Source organism: Xenopus laevis, chromosome 6L, assembly GCF_017654675.1.
Source record: "Xenopus laevis strain J_2021 chromosome 6L, Xenopus_laevis_v10.1, whole genome shotgun sequence".
Lineage (NCBI taxonomy): Eukaryota > Metazoa > Chordata > Amphibia > Anura > Pipidae > Xenopus > Xenopus laevis.
Genome location: NC_054381.1, coordinates 73967692 through 73982783, shown reverse-complemented (window position 1 = coordinate 73982783; position 15092 = coordinate 73967692). Strand labels below are relative to the sequence as shown.

Sequence of the window (15092 nt, the reverse complement as noted above, 5' to 3'; positions counted from 1 at the left end):
TTACTCCCAGATTTATTCCTTTAATAGTAACATTTTGAACTATTTCCTGTCGGAGATCCGAGGGAGCACACAGAGCATAACAAAACGATGGCTGAAGAAAAAAGATGTAAACGGCCAGTATTTACTGATTTTACAAATCTCCTTTCAATAAAACTAGTATTTACTAAGGAAGTGAAAGCATTTTTCCTTTACATAAAAAACACATGCAATTAAGTGAAATAGGCAATCAGTAGAGCATACAAAATGCTAATAATTCAGTAGCACACATACAAATTAATTTCAAGACCATAACCTAATCAAAAAGAAATTAATAAAACTAAACTACTTTCTTATATTTCTTACATTTTCTCATGTGGAAAAACATACATGGGCTAATCCCATGCAGTCTCAAAATGACCAACCTGAATGGAAAGATACTTTACGAAGAACCATACAAGGTATACATGGTAAGGCCACCGGTAATTTACAGATTCAAGTTTCAAAGCTGCCCGATCAGCAAACTGGCCAATATTCATATATATTCATCAGATATTGACTGGGATTGTTACAGCATACCTGTGCCAAAAACTGCATACATGACACAGTATATAATACAACTGTATATTCACTAAACAGAACATTCTAAGTGCATTAAAACTTTTCTTGATTTTTTATTGATATTTATTCTTGATGAATAAATATAATACTGCCAGCGCAAACGCTCAGTTTCTCTGGGGTTCCCAGAGAGAATCTTAAAAACAAACATGATATATGCTGTTTTTTTAAGTATTCAAACTCCATGATTTGATATTTTGTAAAGCCACCTTCTGCAGCAATAACAGCTTTATATCTCCTGTCCTAATATATGTGATCTATTATCTGGAAACCTGCTATCCATAAAGCTAGAGATAGAAAATAGAACCGATATTGACTGGGATTGTTAGAACAGCATACTTGTACCAAAAACTGTATGATGACATACAGCAACATAGCCACAGTTATATCATTTTCGGCAAAAGTATGCTGGCCTGACAATTCTGATCAGCATCTATGTTGTATGAATAATGGTCAGTTTGCTGTACGCTACGTTATCTGTATGTCCCGATTTACAGTATATAAAAAAACTCAATAATCACCAAACAGAACATCATATTACATATACATCATATAACAGAGCATCAGTGAATTATAACTTACCATTCTTGATGAATAAATTTAATACTGCCAGTGCAAACGCATGGATGGTAAAGAGGTTTTTCTGGGGTTCCCTCTGACCGACACACCCTGCATATGTCTTCTGGGCAAAAGCAAAACAAATTATTAACCATGTGATTGATTAAATAAAAGCAAATATATGAGACTATGGTGATCTCAAGACACTTTCAACAAACAGCTTGTCTAAATTGTTTAATGTTTTTCATTCAGATATTTATTATATTAAGGTTACATAAGAAAGAGGTTTGTTAAACCTAGCAATATACATTTCCCATAAATCAACATTTAAGTAATATTTTCCATGGAACAGAATGCTAACAATGCTTTTATGGATGTAGATCATAATGGGACGATATCATTAAAAATTAGACCCTGCATTAGTAAAGTATGGGCACTACTGCACTTCAATCAATTATATACATTTTGTTTCCTTCATTCTTTTCAACAATTAAAACATACAGGCAGGGACATTTTGTGGAAGCAGTTATCAAGACAAGTTTTGCATCATTGCAACATTTCATGTATGCACCAGAAAGGGGGACCTGATGCCCATGCCCACAATTGCTACACAATTACAAACAGCAAGAAGAGAGGAGTAATAAGAGGAGATCAGTGACATCTAAGAAGTGTAGAAATGAAAATGAAAGGGACAGCTGTGGCTCAGGCATAGAGGCAGTGAAGGCAAAATATGATTGATGATATTTTTAATTGTTTATAACACGTATGATGTTTTTACCTAAAAGTTTTTTTTTTAAGTCATTGGTGGTCAGGGTCCCCCATATATTAAAAAAAAAACTGTGGCACCAGGGCACCACCTAAAAGATTTTTTAAAATCATTGGTGGTCAGGGCCCCACATAAGTGCTAGTTTCCCTCTTACAAGTTAAAAAAAAATGTGGCTCCAGAGGATATTTAAAAAAATAAAATAAAAAAAAACATTGGTGGCAGGAGCCTGTAGAGTATTAAAATAATACATTGGTGGCTAGGGCTTAAAAAAAAAAACACACACATTGGTGTTCAGTAGAACTAAACTTGTGGCTTCAGGACTTCAAGTTTGTCTCTTTTCGTGACTTTGTGTCTATTTGCGGCTTCAGGACTTCAACTTCGGCTGTTTTCGTGAGTTTTCGAGGCTTTGGGACTTTGCCAGTCCGGCTCTTTTTGTGACTTCGGCAGTTCGTGACTTTGGCTTTTCGATGGGTTCAGGCGTCATTTTCGGCACTGCCAAGGGGGGCCCGGATATTTAAAAAACTGCAGCTCAGTCTGGCCCCCCTTTAGGCTTGGTGCACTTGTACCCCCTGTGCCCCCCTGATGTCGGCCTTGAAAGTTGTGGGACCCACAATCTATCACTTCAACGTGAAACAATTTGAGGGAGGGGTCATGTATAGCAAAATATTTTACTATACTGAAAAAGTTATAGACAACTGTAATACTGCAACTGAAGAATCCGTTTCCTAGTAACTTCTTTCTGGCAAATAACAGAAGTTTTATCTTGCATTATGGTAGGGATTGTAAATATACTTTTAGAGAAATGACAATTGCAGTGACTAATCGCCAAAGTTTCCCTCCCATCCAAAGAGATACAAGTAGCCATGTGTAAAATACACTGTGCTATTCCAAAGGCGCTGTTGCTCCAAGGTGCCACTGGACCTTTTTTGGCTGCTCCTGCCATGAGGCAAGTTGAGAATCCTCAGGCAGCATGGAGCAGCCAGTTACCAGGGGAGGCAAAAAGCCACCTAAGGTAACTTTATGAGCCGTTTTTTAACACAGAAATTTGGCTCTGCTAGTGCTGCGAGCGCAATATCGCTCACTGTACTAGCAATGCGGCCACCGGGACCTGCTCGAATGCAAAAAGTTGAAAGAGCGGAGGGGGGGGCATGATCAGAGTTGCTTTAAATAACTTTAAATGTGTATCCTTAAAGAGCATTTTATTTAGATGGGATCAGGGACCCCTATTTGAAAGCTGGAAATATAAAAAAAACACAAATCATTCAAAAATATAAAAAAAAATAAAAAATGAAAGACAGTGGGAAAAGTTGCTTAAAATTAGTCATTCTATCATATACTAAAAGTTAACTTAAAGGAACAGTTCAGTGTGAAAATAAAAACTGTGTATATAGATAGGCTGTGCAAAATAAAAAATGTTTCTAATATAGTTAGTTAGCCAAAAGTGTCATCTATAAAGGCTGGAGTGAACAGATGTCTAATAAAACAGCCAGAAACCAACTTCCTGCTTTTCAACTCTATAACTCTGAGATAGTCAGCGACTTGAAGGGGGGCCACATGGTACATTTCTGTTCAGTGAGTTTGTAATTGATCCTCAGCATTCAGCTCAGATTCAAAAGCAACAGTTATGACCCATGTGGCCCCCCCTTCAAGTCTCTGATTGTTTACTGCCTGATAACCAGGGTAACCAGTCAGTGTAAACCAAGAGAGCTGAAAAGCAAGAAGTAGTGTTCTGACTGACATGTTATACATCAAATCACTCCAGCCTTTAGACATTACATATTTGGCTAACTATATTATAAACATTCTTTTATTTTGCACAGCCTATCTATTTACCCAGTTTGTATTTTTACACTGAACAATTCCTTTAAAGGGATCCTGTCATCGGAAAACATGTTTTTTTCAAAACGCATCAGTTAAAAGTGCTGCTCCAGCAGAATTCTGCATTGAAATCCATTTCTCAAAATGACTTGGGGCAGCTGGGAAATTGACAATATGTCTAGCCCCATGTCAGATTCTGAAATTTATTATAAAAAAATCTGTTTGCTCTTTTGAGAAATGGATTTTAGTGCAGAATTCTGCTGGAGCAGCACAATTAACGGATTCATTTTGAAAAAAAAAAAAAGGTTTCCCATAACAGTGTCCCTTTAAAGTTTAACCACCCCTTTAAAGTGACAAAAGGTAGGCAAAAAAGTAAGTACAAAAGAAACTACATGAAATCTAAGCCATTAGTGACAAGTGACAAAATTTAATGGTTTTAAAACAAGTTTTCCTTCACATGCAAGAAATCAATTTTGATACAACCCATAAGAAATGGAGAAGGGAAATGTCATGTGTCAGTAAGGCACGATGTATCTCTGCCGCAGACCTAGAATCAGAGCAAATAAGACTGCAAGTTTTGAACAGACTCTTATAAATTAATTGACGCAAATGTTCTTGTATGCAACTATAACAGATGACGCAACAGCATTAACAATATAGTAATGCTGTTACAAGTTGAGGAAAGAAAAAAAATGTCAAAGGTGAGCAAATGCATCAGTAGTATCCTATGTAATAAATAAAAATATATAATTTATATAATTCTGTAGTGCTTCACAGAGATGTGAAGCACTACAGAATTATATAAATTATACAGTCATATTAGTCCCTTCTCACACTGAAGTTTACAGTCTCATCTACCTGTCAAAAGTAATGGTTTGTGTATTTGTTGTCTAAAGCTTTTTTTTAATTAAAAAGTGTCATATCATAGAGTCATCTTAAAGATGCAGTTATTCCTTTTTGGACTGCCGTATGTGGTTCACTCAGAACAGCTAAAATTAGGCTTACAGTTTACTGGTAACTTTGGAAACATTCATGATGTATAATAGGAAAAAAAAAAACTCTTGTTAGCTACATACATATTAATATTTATACAATTAACATTTTTTGACAACCACATATCCCATCTTAACCTGTTAAAAGCATAAAACAAATGGTATAAGGTAAAAGTACTCCAATCCCACTCCAGCCTAGCAGTACCTACTTCTCATTAAGAGGACAAAGAGCAGAGAGAGATGTGAAAGGTTGGCGGTGCCAATACTTCCATAGGCTAATTAGAAATAAAAACTGTGTTTTGGCCTGTGGAAGGATAGCACTACTGACAAAACTGACGGTCTTTTCACCCTCATCTGATCAAAAAGATGGTAGGATGAAATATTTGATGTTTTAAGATGAGCTGCCTGTAAATTTATATTTAGAGGCTACCAAGAGAATGTAACCTAAAGTTGTAATGTTTGGTGGTGGTGGAAGAGGAAACATCGTCTGTGGTTGGTGTTATTGGTTTAAGTTAGGGGCCCCTCGCTCCAGTGAAACCATCCTTAATACTTCTGTATACAATGATTTTTTTGACAATTCCAAGGCTGCATCCTTAATTTGTGACAACATTTTGAGAAAAGGGCTTTCCTCCTCTTTCAACATGATGCCCCTCTGCACAGAGACTATAGGTTGTTATGGCACAACTCCCAACATCCCCCATTTGCAATGAAATTTAAGTTCTAAAACCTCAACATCACAGTAGAAATTAATTTAAATAAAAATGGCGCTTAAAAAAGTTTTATTTCTAAACACGGACCGTACGCTTTTATGGATATTAACATGTTTGTGCCTACAAAGAAAAAAAATACAAATGATTTTATCGTAGTTAAGGGCGAAACACTAAAGAAACCCTAGAGGGTTGCAAGCTTTACAGCAGCAGTATACATTTTTAGTTAGAGTCATCGCGATGAACAGAGATCAGCTACCAATATGTCCACACATAATACAAGCAGAATCGCTTCCGTTACCTTCTTCTGCGGTCTCCATCTTGTCCGGCCAGTGACGCAGGTTCCGTGTCTGAAGCTCGTTCCCAGTTGTGCTCCACCCCCGTCTCCACTTCCGTACAGGCCCAGTAACTACAGTGAACGTGCAGAACCCCTCCTCCAGCAACCAAAGGAAACAAGAACAGCTATTGGTCCTCAGACCTCAGAAGACAAAGTAAGCTCAGTGACGTTACGCAAAGATGCCTGGCAAAGGCGGAGGCTAGTAAGTGACGCGACCTCCTCCTTCGCTTGGGGTGTTGTGTCCTTATCGGTGTTTAAAGGACCAGTAACATAAAAAAAATTTAAAAAATACATCGAAAAAACCCCCCACCAAGACGAATTAAACTTTCAAACCACAGTTTTTATTAAAAAATAAATTACCGAAACTCCGCTGTTCATTTGACATTTTGCAGCAGAGTGACATTTGTCATTCACTGGATATAGGAGGGGAAATAGCTGCTGCCATGTTTGTTGATTGCTTTGTATGTTGTACGTGACACTGGGATGTATTTAGATAAATAGTATATAAAACATATCTATAACTGATATTGACCCCCCTTCCAAATGACAACATGTGAACGATTGTGTCTGGTGTGCATTGTGCATTAGGTCGTTTTTAACAAAGCCTCGGAAATTACTCCCAGTGTTTGGCTGTCATCTAAAATAGGCAGCAAAAATGGGGACACATAAGGACAAATGAGGGCGTTTAAAGCAAGTAGGGGTAGGGCTCCAAACTGGAAGGTTAGGCGCCGCTGACTGAGATCTGGCGAAAACAGCAATTTGCAACTCAAGATAACGGGAAGCCTGCAGGCTTGGGGCAGCACTGTGAATGTGGCAGGAGTGTATGGTCTGGGATTTCGAAAGAGGGTCACTGACTGGCAGCCAGGGAACTACTGCTCTATTATTTAACTAAATAATCTTGCTATTTATTTAGTTAAATTGTTACTTGTTATAAGTCTTTAGGTTCTCTTCTATTTATCTTTCAGTCACTAATTCAAACTGCTGCATGGTTGATTAGCTGCGCCTGCTTTAAAGAGGTTGTTCATCTTTAAATAAACTTTTAGTATGATATAGAACAGGTGTGTCAAACTCAAATACACGTTGAGCCAAAATTTAAAAAATGCTCCAAGTCGAGGGCCGGACAGGTTCAGTGTTTATAAAAAAACAAATTGAAATTACCTTATTGTATATATTGAACCTGGAACTAACACAGCACAGAAGTTATTTCCTATAAAACAACATAAATCTCAATTTTCAACTCTTCTACCTTCTGGCGCCTTTGTTTCATGTCCAAATCCTTGTAACTGTCACAGTGTTTCGTTTCTTAGTGTCTTCTTGGGCTGGTCCTGGCCCGAGGGCCTTGAGTTTGACACGTGATATAGAAGTTGATATTTCAAATGAGCGGATCTCTCCCAGATGTGCCCACGTTGAGGTGGGTGATATTGTGCTGATCCAATCATGGGCCCAATGAGCAGATCATAATGTAGCCAATACGGGCAGTTGGATCGCAGGACCGCATCAACGAACAGATGTGGCCGCAATCCGACAGGATTTTTAATCCTGCCGATCGATATCTGGCCTTTCGTTCAGATATCGATTGGGTAAGCCCGTCGGAGGGGCCCACACGGGCCAATAAGCTGCTGACTCTGTCAGCAGCTTTTATGAGCCTGTGTATGGCCAACAAGATCCTAGCATCCAAATAGGTGCTGCAATTCCAAACCAGAGAGCTGCTGAACAAAAAAAAGATAAATAACTGAAGAACAATAAAAATGTAAAACCAAATTCAAATTATCTCAGCATATCATTGTCTATGTCATACCAAAAGATTGGTTAAACACCTCTTTAAAGACAGTACCACTTGCATTGCTATAGAACAAAATTCTGTGTATGCAGATTCCCCCACACAGCCCCCCTGACTTGAATGGATTCTCTTCACAAGCTATTGATCACTACTAATCTGGTCTTGAGAGCAGAGCCACATGTTTGGCTGTACAATAAGGTGAAAAATTAAACTTTACTCACTGTCACAAATAGAAAGTAATTGAAAAAAGGCTTTATTTCAGGTTAACAATCTGAAAACAACTGAACTAAACATTTTTTTGAAGGTGAACAACCCCTTTAAAATACCATACACATGAAGTGGCAGTATACCATTTGTTTAAAGGAGAAGAAAAGCTACAGTATTGCCAATAGATTAGCTGCAATAGTGCAAGCTAGAATGCTATATTTATTCTGTAGAATGTTTTACCATACCTGAGTATAAAAGCTCTAGAAGCTCTCTGTTTGTTTAGGATAGCAGCTGCAGTAATAGCTTGTTGTGACATCACTTCCTGCCTGAGCCTCTCCCTGCTCACTTAGCGTAGGACTACATGGACGATTTCCACACGATCCGACGCGCTGTGCAAAAACGCAGGCGTCACGTTGGATAAGAAATAAGGTAAGTAATAGGATTGTCGAATGGTGTTGCAGAGTTGATCCGACGCGACACGACTGTTGGATGCAGAGGAGTAAATTGAGCATACTCTTTTTTGAATTGGTCCCTAAAGCTCAGTAAGTGACAGCAGCATGGAGCATGTGCAGTGAATCATCAGAAAATAAGATGGGGAGCTACTTGGCATCTTTGGAGAAACAGATCTTCCCTGCTAAAAGGCGTTAGTTGTCTGGGGCTGGCACAGAAGCCCAAAACATAATGTACAACATTTCTAGCCTACTTCTTTAGTTCAACTTTCCTTGTCCTTTAAGCTAAAGGCAGGAAATCTAAAACAGAAGCCCATGTGTACACAATAGAAGGAAAGAAACGCAGTGTTTCTTTTGACAGAGGACTCAGAGCAGCACTACTTTGAGGGTTTGCTGGTATATTTAGGTGGACCTTTCTAATAAGGTTTACTTACCTTTCCCTGTCCTTTAACTTCAGTTCAATATATAGGATTGTACAGTACATGCTCTTTTCTTATTGTTTTAAATGCAAAAAATATAGGGAAGTATTGGGTGGGGTGGGGGGAGACCACACATTAATACTTAAGAAAAGAGAAGTTTACTGGATCAATAAATTACAAACAATACGGCCAAATTAATTAAATCTGGTTTTGAGAGCAGAGACACTTTGGCTGTAAGAGCAGTTTTTGTTTTTGTGTGCTGCAGAGATTATTATATGCTCTCCTTCCAATGACTCATTTTACTCCTTATTGATGTCTCCCTTTCACTCCTCTTACCTTTGTCCAGTGAGTTTGTGTCAAATAAACTTACTGTTCTCCTTAGGTGGTCTCCAGTAACTGAATTTTCCTGACAGAATGATAGACAAAAGCATTGCCACTAGGAGCCCCTGCATTGTTTACACCTCAATTTCATACTTGTAACACCTTTATTGTTCACAACCCTAATGTCCTATACTGTACACAGCTCAGAGCCAGACTGAACGTGACCACATTGTTCACCTTTTCACACCTCATACAAACTGCTGAAGTGGCACCAGCATTTTGTCACTGTATGTATGTATGAACGTTCATCTTAAAGTGGTCCTGATAGGTTTCCCGGTCCCTTGCTCTATTCTGCCTGCCCTAGGCTCCCTGTGTGTGCCGTACTCTGCCTGCCCTAGGCTTCCGGTGTGTGCCATACTCTGCCTGCCCTAGGCTCCCTGTGTGTGCTGTACTTTGCCTGCCCTAGGCTCCCTGTGTGTGCTGTACTGTGCCTGCCCATGGCTCCCTGTGTGTGCTGTACTCTGCCTTCCGTAGGCTCCCTGTGTGTGCTGTACTCTGCCTGCCCTAGGCTCCCTGTGTGTGCCGTACTCTGCCTGCCCTAGGCTCCCTGTGTGTGCACCATACTCCATAAAACTGGGAGTGGTCAACACTGGCTTCCATTATCGTACCTCCACCAAGTAGGCCAGAAAAATTCTGGCCCTCAGTAAAACAGAAGTTGGACAGCACTGGTCTAGACTGTCCAATGAGGTCCCCTTGATTGTGCTAAAATGTCCCTGTGCAAGGAATGCACATGCATTTATTAATAGTTAATTAATTCAAAAGTTCATCTTCATTTATAATGTCTCACAATAAACTACTATGAACATGAAGAGAAATGGGTAAAATCATTTAATGCAATGTTACTGGTGTTCCATGTAACAAATGGTTTACAATACATTGCAGCTCTGAAAATATAAAACCAGACATTGAATCAGTTAATATATTTTTGCAGCCACTCTAACATGTCCTTTCTTGCTTCTTCAATAAAAGGTTTGTCTTCTGGATTAATGTCTTCTTTCTTTCTGTGCACAAAGCCATGAGTTTGTTTTGGAAACACTTTGATCTGAAAATCAACCTTGGAGTGCACTTTTAGCTTTTGTTCAAGTAGAGATACCTAAAAGAAAAAGATCAAATTACAATTGCCAAATTGTCTCAAAGGGGTTGTTCACCTTCCATACATATTTTTCAGTTCAGTTGTTTTCAGATTGTACACCAGAAATAAAAACTTTCCATCTTTTAGTTTTTACAGTTTTTCAAAAGATTAAATTTGAATGTTCCAGTCTCTAGTGTTTCAGTCTGGCAGTTCAGTAAATTCAGGTGTAGATTCTCAACTGTAACAGATTGCTACTTTAGTTTATACATTTCTCAGCAGCATCTGTGGAATATTAGCAACTATTTGTATCAATTAGAACATCTACCAAAGATAAGAACTGTATCAACTAAATATATCAATTTAGAACAGTTACAAAGTCAGCATTCCCCTCCCCCCTCGCGCTGCTTTAGAAAATTAAATTTTACTCACAAATAGAAAGTAACAAATAGAGTCACAAATAGAATTAATTTAAAAAATGCTTTATTTCAGGTGAACAAAATCTGAAAACAGCTGAACTGAAAAAGTGTTTGAAGGTGAACAACCCCTTTAAATACCATACACATGAAGTGACAGTATACCCTTTGTTTAACTTCAGTTCAATAAATAGGGCTTGTTCTTTTCCTATTTTTAAAAGTGAAAAATATAGGGAAGGGGTGGGGGGAGACCACACATTAATACTGGAGAATAGAGAAGTTTACTGGATCAATAAATTACAAACAATATGGGCAAAGGAATTAAACAACAATTATAATCTGTATTTATTTATATAATGACATTTTATTGTGCATGGTGATAAAGAGGGTTGCGGTAAGGGTACACCTTTAACCTTTTAAGTGCCAAAGAACACAGAGTCTCTGGATAAAAGTACTCAAGTGATACAAGAGGATCCAGAATACAAATTGAATTGAGTGCAGAGGACCTCTTGTATTTGTCTATATGTATTTTGTGATCACAGCCTTATTGCGCCCCCGCCTAATGGTTTAAAAATTAGTGGTGAGCACAAATTCCCCTTGTTTTTTTGAATAGTATATATATATATATATATATATATATATATATATATATATATATATACACACAATGAAATATGTGTGCACAATGTACATTTTGGGGACTCTACATGCCAGATACTTTGGTAATCCTATGAACAATAGCACTGTAGGCAAACCACTGGCATTCATATTTTATTTTCTTGGTACCTAATGATATGTGTGGAAGATGCTGGAAAATGTAAGCTCTGAGGTGATATTCAGGAGTGCAGGGTTCGGCTAGCAAAGTCCCCTTAACACAATGACAAGCTAATAATATTTGGTCTGACTGTAAGCACCATTAAAGCATACCTCCCATCTGTCCAGTTTTTAGAGGGATAGTCCCTCTTTTGAAAGCTCAGCCTGCAGTCCCTCATTTGTACTGGAAAGTCCAGTTTTTCTCTTCACTGAACAGCCAGAAAAAGAAAATATTTTCTAACTTAATTGGCTTTTGGCAGAGAGCCCAGAACAGCCACAACAGAAGATAAGATACTCCCTTCACGGGAGGAGGGGGTCATTCTTCCACTTTGTAGAGCACTGGTAAGGCCCCATCTAGAATATGCCATACGGTATTGGTCCCCATCACTCAAAAAGGACATTATTGTATTAGAGAGGGTGCAGAGAAGGGCAACTAAACTGATAAAAGTTATGGAAAATCTTAGCTATGAGGAAAGACTGCCCAGATTGGGGATGTTCACGCTGGAGAAGAGGCGCTTAAGGGGTGATATGATAACAATGTATAAATATATAAGAGGATCATATAATAATCTCTCTCTAATGCTTTATTTACCAGTAGAAGAAGAAGAAAAGAGGTTCAGCCTAAATATTCGAAGGGGTTTTTTACAGTGAGAGCTGTGAAAATGTGGAATTCTCTCCCTGAACCAGTTGTACTGGCTGATACATTAGATAGCTTTAAGAAGGGGTTGGATGGCTTTTTAGCAAGTGAAGGAATACTGGGTTATGGAAGTACAAGTTGATCCAGGGACTCATCCGATTGCCATCAGGAAGGAATGTTTTCCTCCTCTGAGGCAAATTGGAGAGGCTTCAGATGGGGTTTTTTGCCTTCCTCTGGATCAACTGGCAGATAGGCAGGTTAAAAAAAGTAAAAAGGTTGAACTTGATGGACGTGTGTCTTTTTTCAACCTAACTTACTATGTTACTATGTTTCTAGATAAGCAAATAAGTAATTGTAACAATCTAAGATAACAGTTCCCTCGGGAAAAGTTAGACTCACAGCTTAAAGGGCAATTCACCCTCATTAGCAAAACTGTAATAACTGCAAAAAAAACACAGAAATTTGTTCAAACTTTTATAACCTGGGAAATTTTGTAAAATGAACATGGTAATTAGAGGGTGTGGTCAAACAAAATGGGCATGGTCAAAAATGTTTGCCATGCTACATGCGCCAACTTTTTTGTCCAAAATGTTGGGAGGTATATTAAAAGACCATGCAATTCTCAGGTAAGTAATGAAAATAATTAACAGTATATTTTTAGAAAGAAAATATACCTGCTCTAAAGGAATGACATGGTCTATCTCTGCAAAAATGAATAATGTTGGGTTTAGCAAATTATAGCGGTCTTCAACATCACGGATTATTCCTGAAAGACAACAAAAAAAACCTGCAATATGAACAGCCAAATATATGACAAACTCTTTTGCAGTATAAACATACTGTGCAGTTATAGGATACAAACCCTATATTTATAATGAATTAGTTACCTTCTGGACCACAGCCATCTTTGGGTCACAACTCTGTGGGGCCTATTTACTATTTACAAATTATTTCTACTTGAACCTTAAGAGCTAACCTTTCTATTTTCTCCCTACTCATCACAGGTGGATACAAATAGATATCCCCTTGTGCCCTACTTAAATATCTAAAGGTTATAATTGTTATATGTTAACTGTTGGTTGTTCACGATTTTTGATTCTAAATTGTGTTTATTTTGCATCTAAGCAAGTACTAGCTCATGTAACGGTGACAATATGGTATAATTTAGGTTTTAAATGTGATATTGTACGATACAGAAAATCTAAATATGATCAAGAGGTTTGAGCTATATTCTACTTATATGGTTGTTTAATGATATGGTGGGTCCCCTTTCAAGTAAAGAGTCTGGTCAACATAAACGTATATAAAAGGTTTGGGAAAAAAAACATGAACTAAGTTGAAGATGAACTGAACTGCACAATATACTGTATACTGTGGCAAAAAAACTGAAAAGCAGGACTAACTAGGTGCCACTGCTGCTTGCAGAACCTTCCTGCCTTCTGAAGAGGCTAGTACATCTAGTTTGTAAAACTTGGAGAATGTATGGATAGAGCTCCAGTTTGCTGCTCTACAAATCATTTCAGGGGAAGCTGAATTTTGTAATGCCCATGAAGTGCTAACCTTTCTGGTAGAATGGGCCTTTACGTCTGCGTGTGGTCGCTTCTCTACTTCAGAATAAGCATATAATGGACACTATCCATCTAGCTAATGTAGCTCTTAAGCTTTACAACCACGTTTGTTATGGCCGCAATGTACTAGTAAAGAATCTGATTTTATGAAAGTAGATGATATTTTGAGATAGAATTTTAAAGCCCTGACTGAGTCAAGCTTGTGCAGATGACTCTCCTTTTCATTTGCTGGATTCGGACAAAAGGATGGAATGATTATTTCCTGGTTTAAGTGTAATGCTGAAGTAACCTTTGGTAAGTAAGAAGGTACTGTACGTAACACTGCTTTGTCTTGATGAAATACCAGCCAAGGTTGCTTATATGAGAGAGTTGTGAGGTCAGAAACTCTCCGCCCTGAACAGATGGCCAGCAAAAAAGTCACCTTCCATGAGAAAAACTTTATATCTGTCGTAGCCATGGGTTTGAAAGGTGCTTGAACTGCTTTGAGGACTAGGTTGAGGTCCCATGGTGGGACAATATCCTTGTGGGGAGGGTGTAGATGCAGGAGTGCTTCAAAGTACTGTTTGAATTCTGGCAACATTGCCCACTGTGTTTGAAAGAGCACCGAAAGTGTTGACACTTGAACTAAGCCCTTTGTCTACGCCCTGTTGTAAAAAATCTAATATCTGTGGTGAATGACATTCTTTCCAATGTAATCTCTGTTCTGCTGAACAAGATATAAAACGTAGCCAGGTGCTGTAGTAGTACTTGGCTGTAGTAGGTTTGCGTGCCGCTAGAAGAGTCTCAGTTACTAAAGATGAGAATCCCCTGTGTCGCCAGAGTTGGGATTCAAGAGCCATGCAGTTAATTTTAGCTTGTGTACGCCTTCTGCCCATGCTGGGCCTTGAGTTAATAGGTCCGGAATCTGTGGCAATATCCATGGTTCTTCCTGTGACAGTTGTATAAGGTCTGCAAACCATGTCTTTCTGGGCCACCACGGTGCTATCATGGTGGTGGGTATTGATTCTGACCTGATCTTTTGAATTACCCTGGGAATGAGGGGAATGGGTGGAAAAACATAAGCTAGCTGGCAGTTCCAAGGACTTACTAGCGCATCCACTTTCTCCACTTTTGGGTCGTTGACCTTGGCATAAAAACTAGGAAGTTGCATGTTGAGGCGAGACTCCATCATGTCTATTGATGGGTTCCCCCATTTGGTTGTTATTGCTTGGAATATGTCCAGATTTAAGCGCCGCTCCCCTGGATCTAGCGTATGCCTGCTGAGGTTGTCTGCTTGCCAATTTTGCACCCCGGGAATGAAGATCACAGATATGTGGCTGTTGTTGCTTTCTACCCAAGTCATGATCTTTGTTAACTCCTTGAGAGATAAAGCACTCCTTGTGCCCCCTTGGTGATTGAGATATGCTACGGTTGTGCCGTTGTCTGATTGAATCCGTATGTGTCTGTTGTGCAGCATGTGCTGCCAGTGAGTGAGGGCATTAAAGACCGCTCTGATCTCCAATATATATATGGAGACTGGACTCCTGATCCGACCACCTCCCTTGGCATACCCTTGGGGGCCAAGAGGCCCCCCATCCTCGA

The 15092-nt window shown here is 38.7% G+C and overlaps 2 protein-coding genes across 5 annotated transcripts in view; both read right to left on the bottom strand.

Moving 5' to 3' along the window:
• Positions 1–5902, bottom strand: part of marchf6.L (membrane associated ring-CH-type finger 6 L homeolog) — a 73979-nt gene extending 68077 nt beyond the window's left edge. The window contains exons 1-2 of one of the 4 annotated variants that reach the window (XM_018266128.2): positions 5737–5902; positions 1177–1276 (exon numbers count right to left, since the gene is read on the bottom strand). In XM_018266128.2, coding sequence (XP_018121617.1) covers positions 1177–1276; positions 5737–5755 — 119 coding nt within the window. In that variant the 5' untranslated portion in view covers positions 5756–5902. 4 annotated transcript variants of the gene reach the window in all.
• A 3917-nt stretch (positions 5903–9819) lies between these two features.
• Positions 9820–15092, bottom strand: part of cmbl.L (carboxymethylenebutenolidase homolog L homeolog) — a 35005-nt gene continuing 29732 nt past the window's right edge. The window contains exons 5-6 of the mRNA NM_001094796.1: positions 12618–12709; positions 9820–10101 (exon numbers count right to left, since the gene is read on the bottom strand). Coding sequence (NP_001088265.1) covers positions 9919–10101; positions 12618–12709 — 275 coding nt within the window. The 3' untranslated portion in view covers positions 9820–9918. The remainder of the gene's footprint in view (positions 10102–12617; positions 12710–15092) is intronic.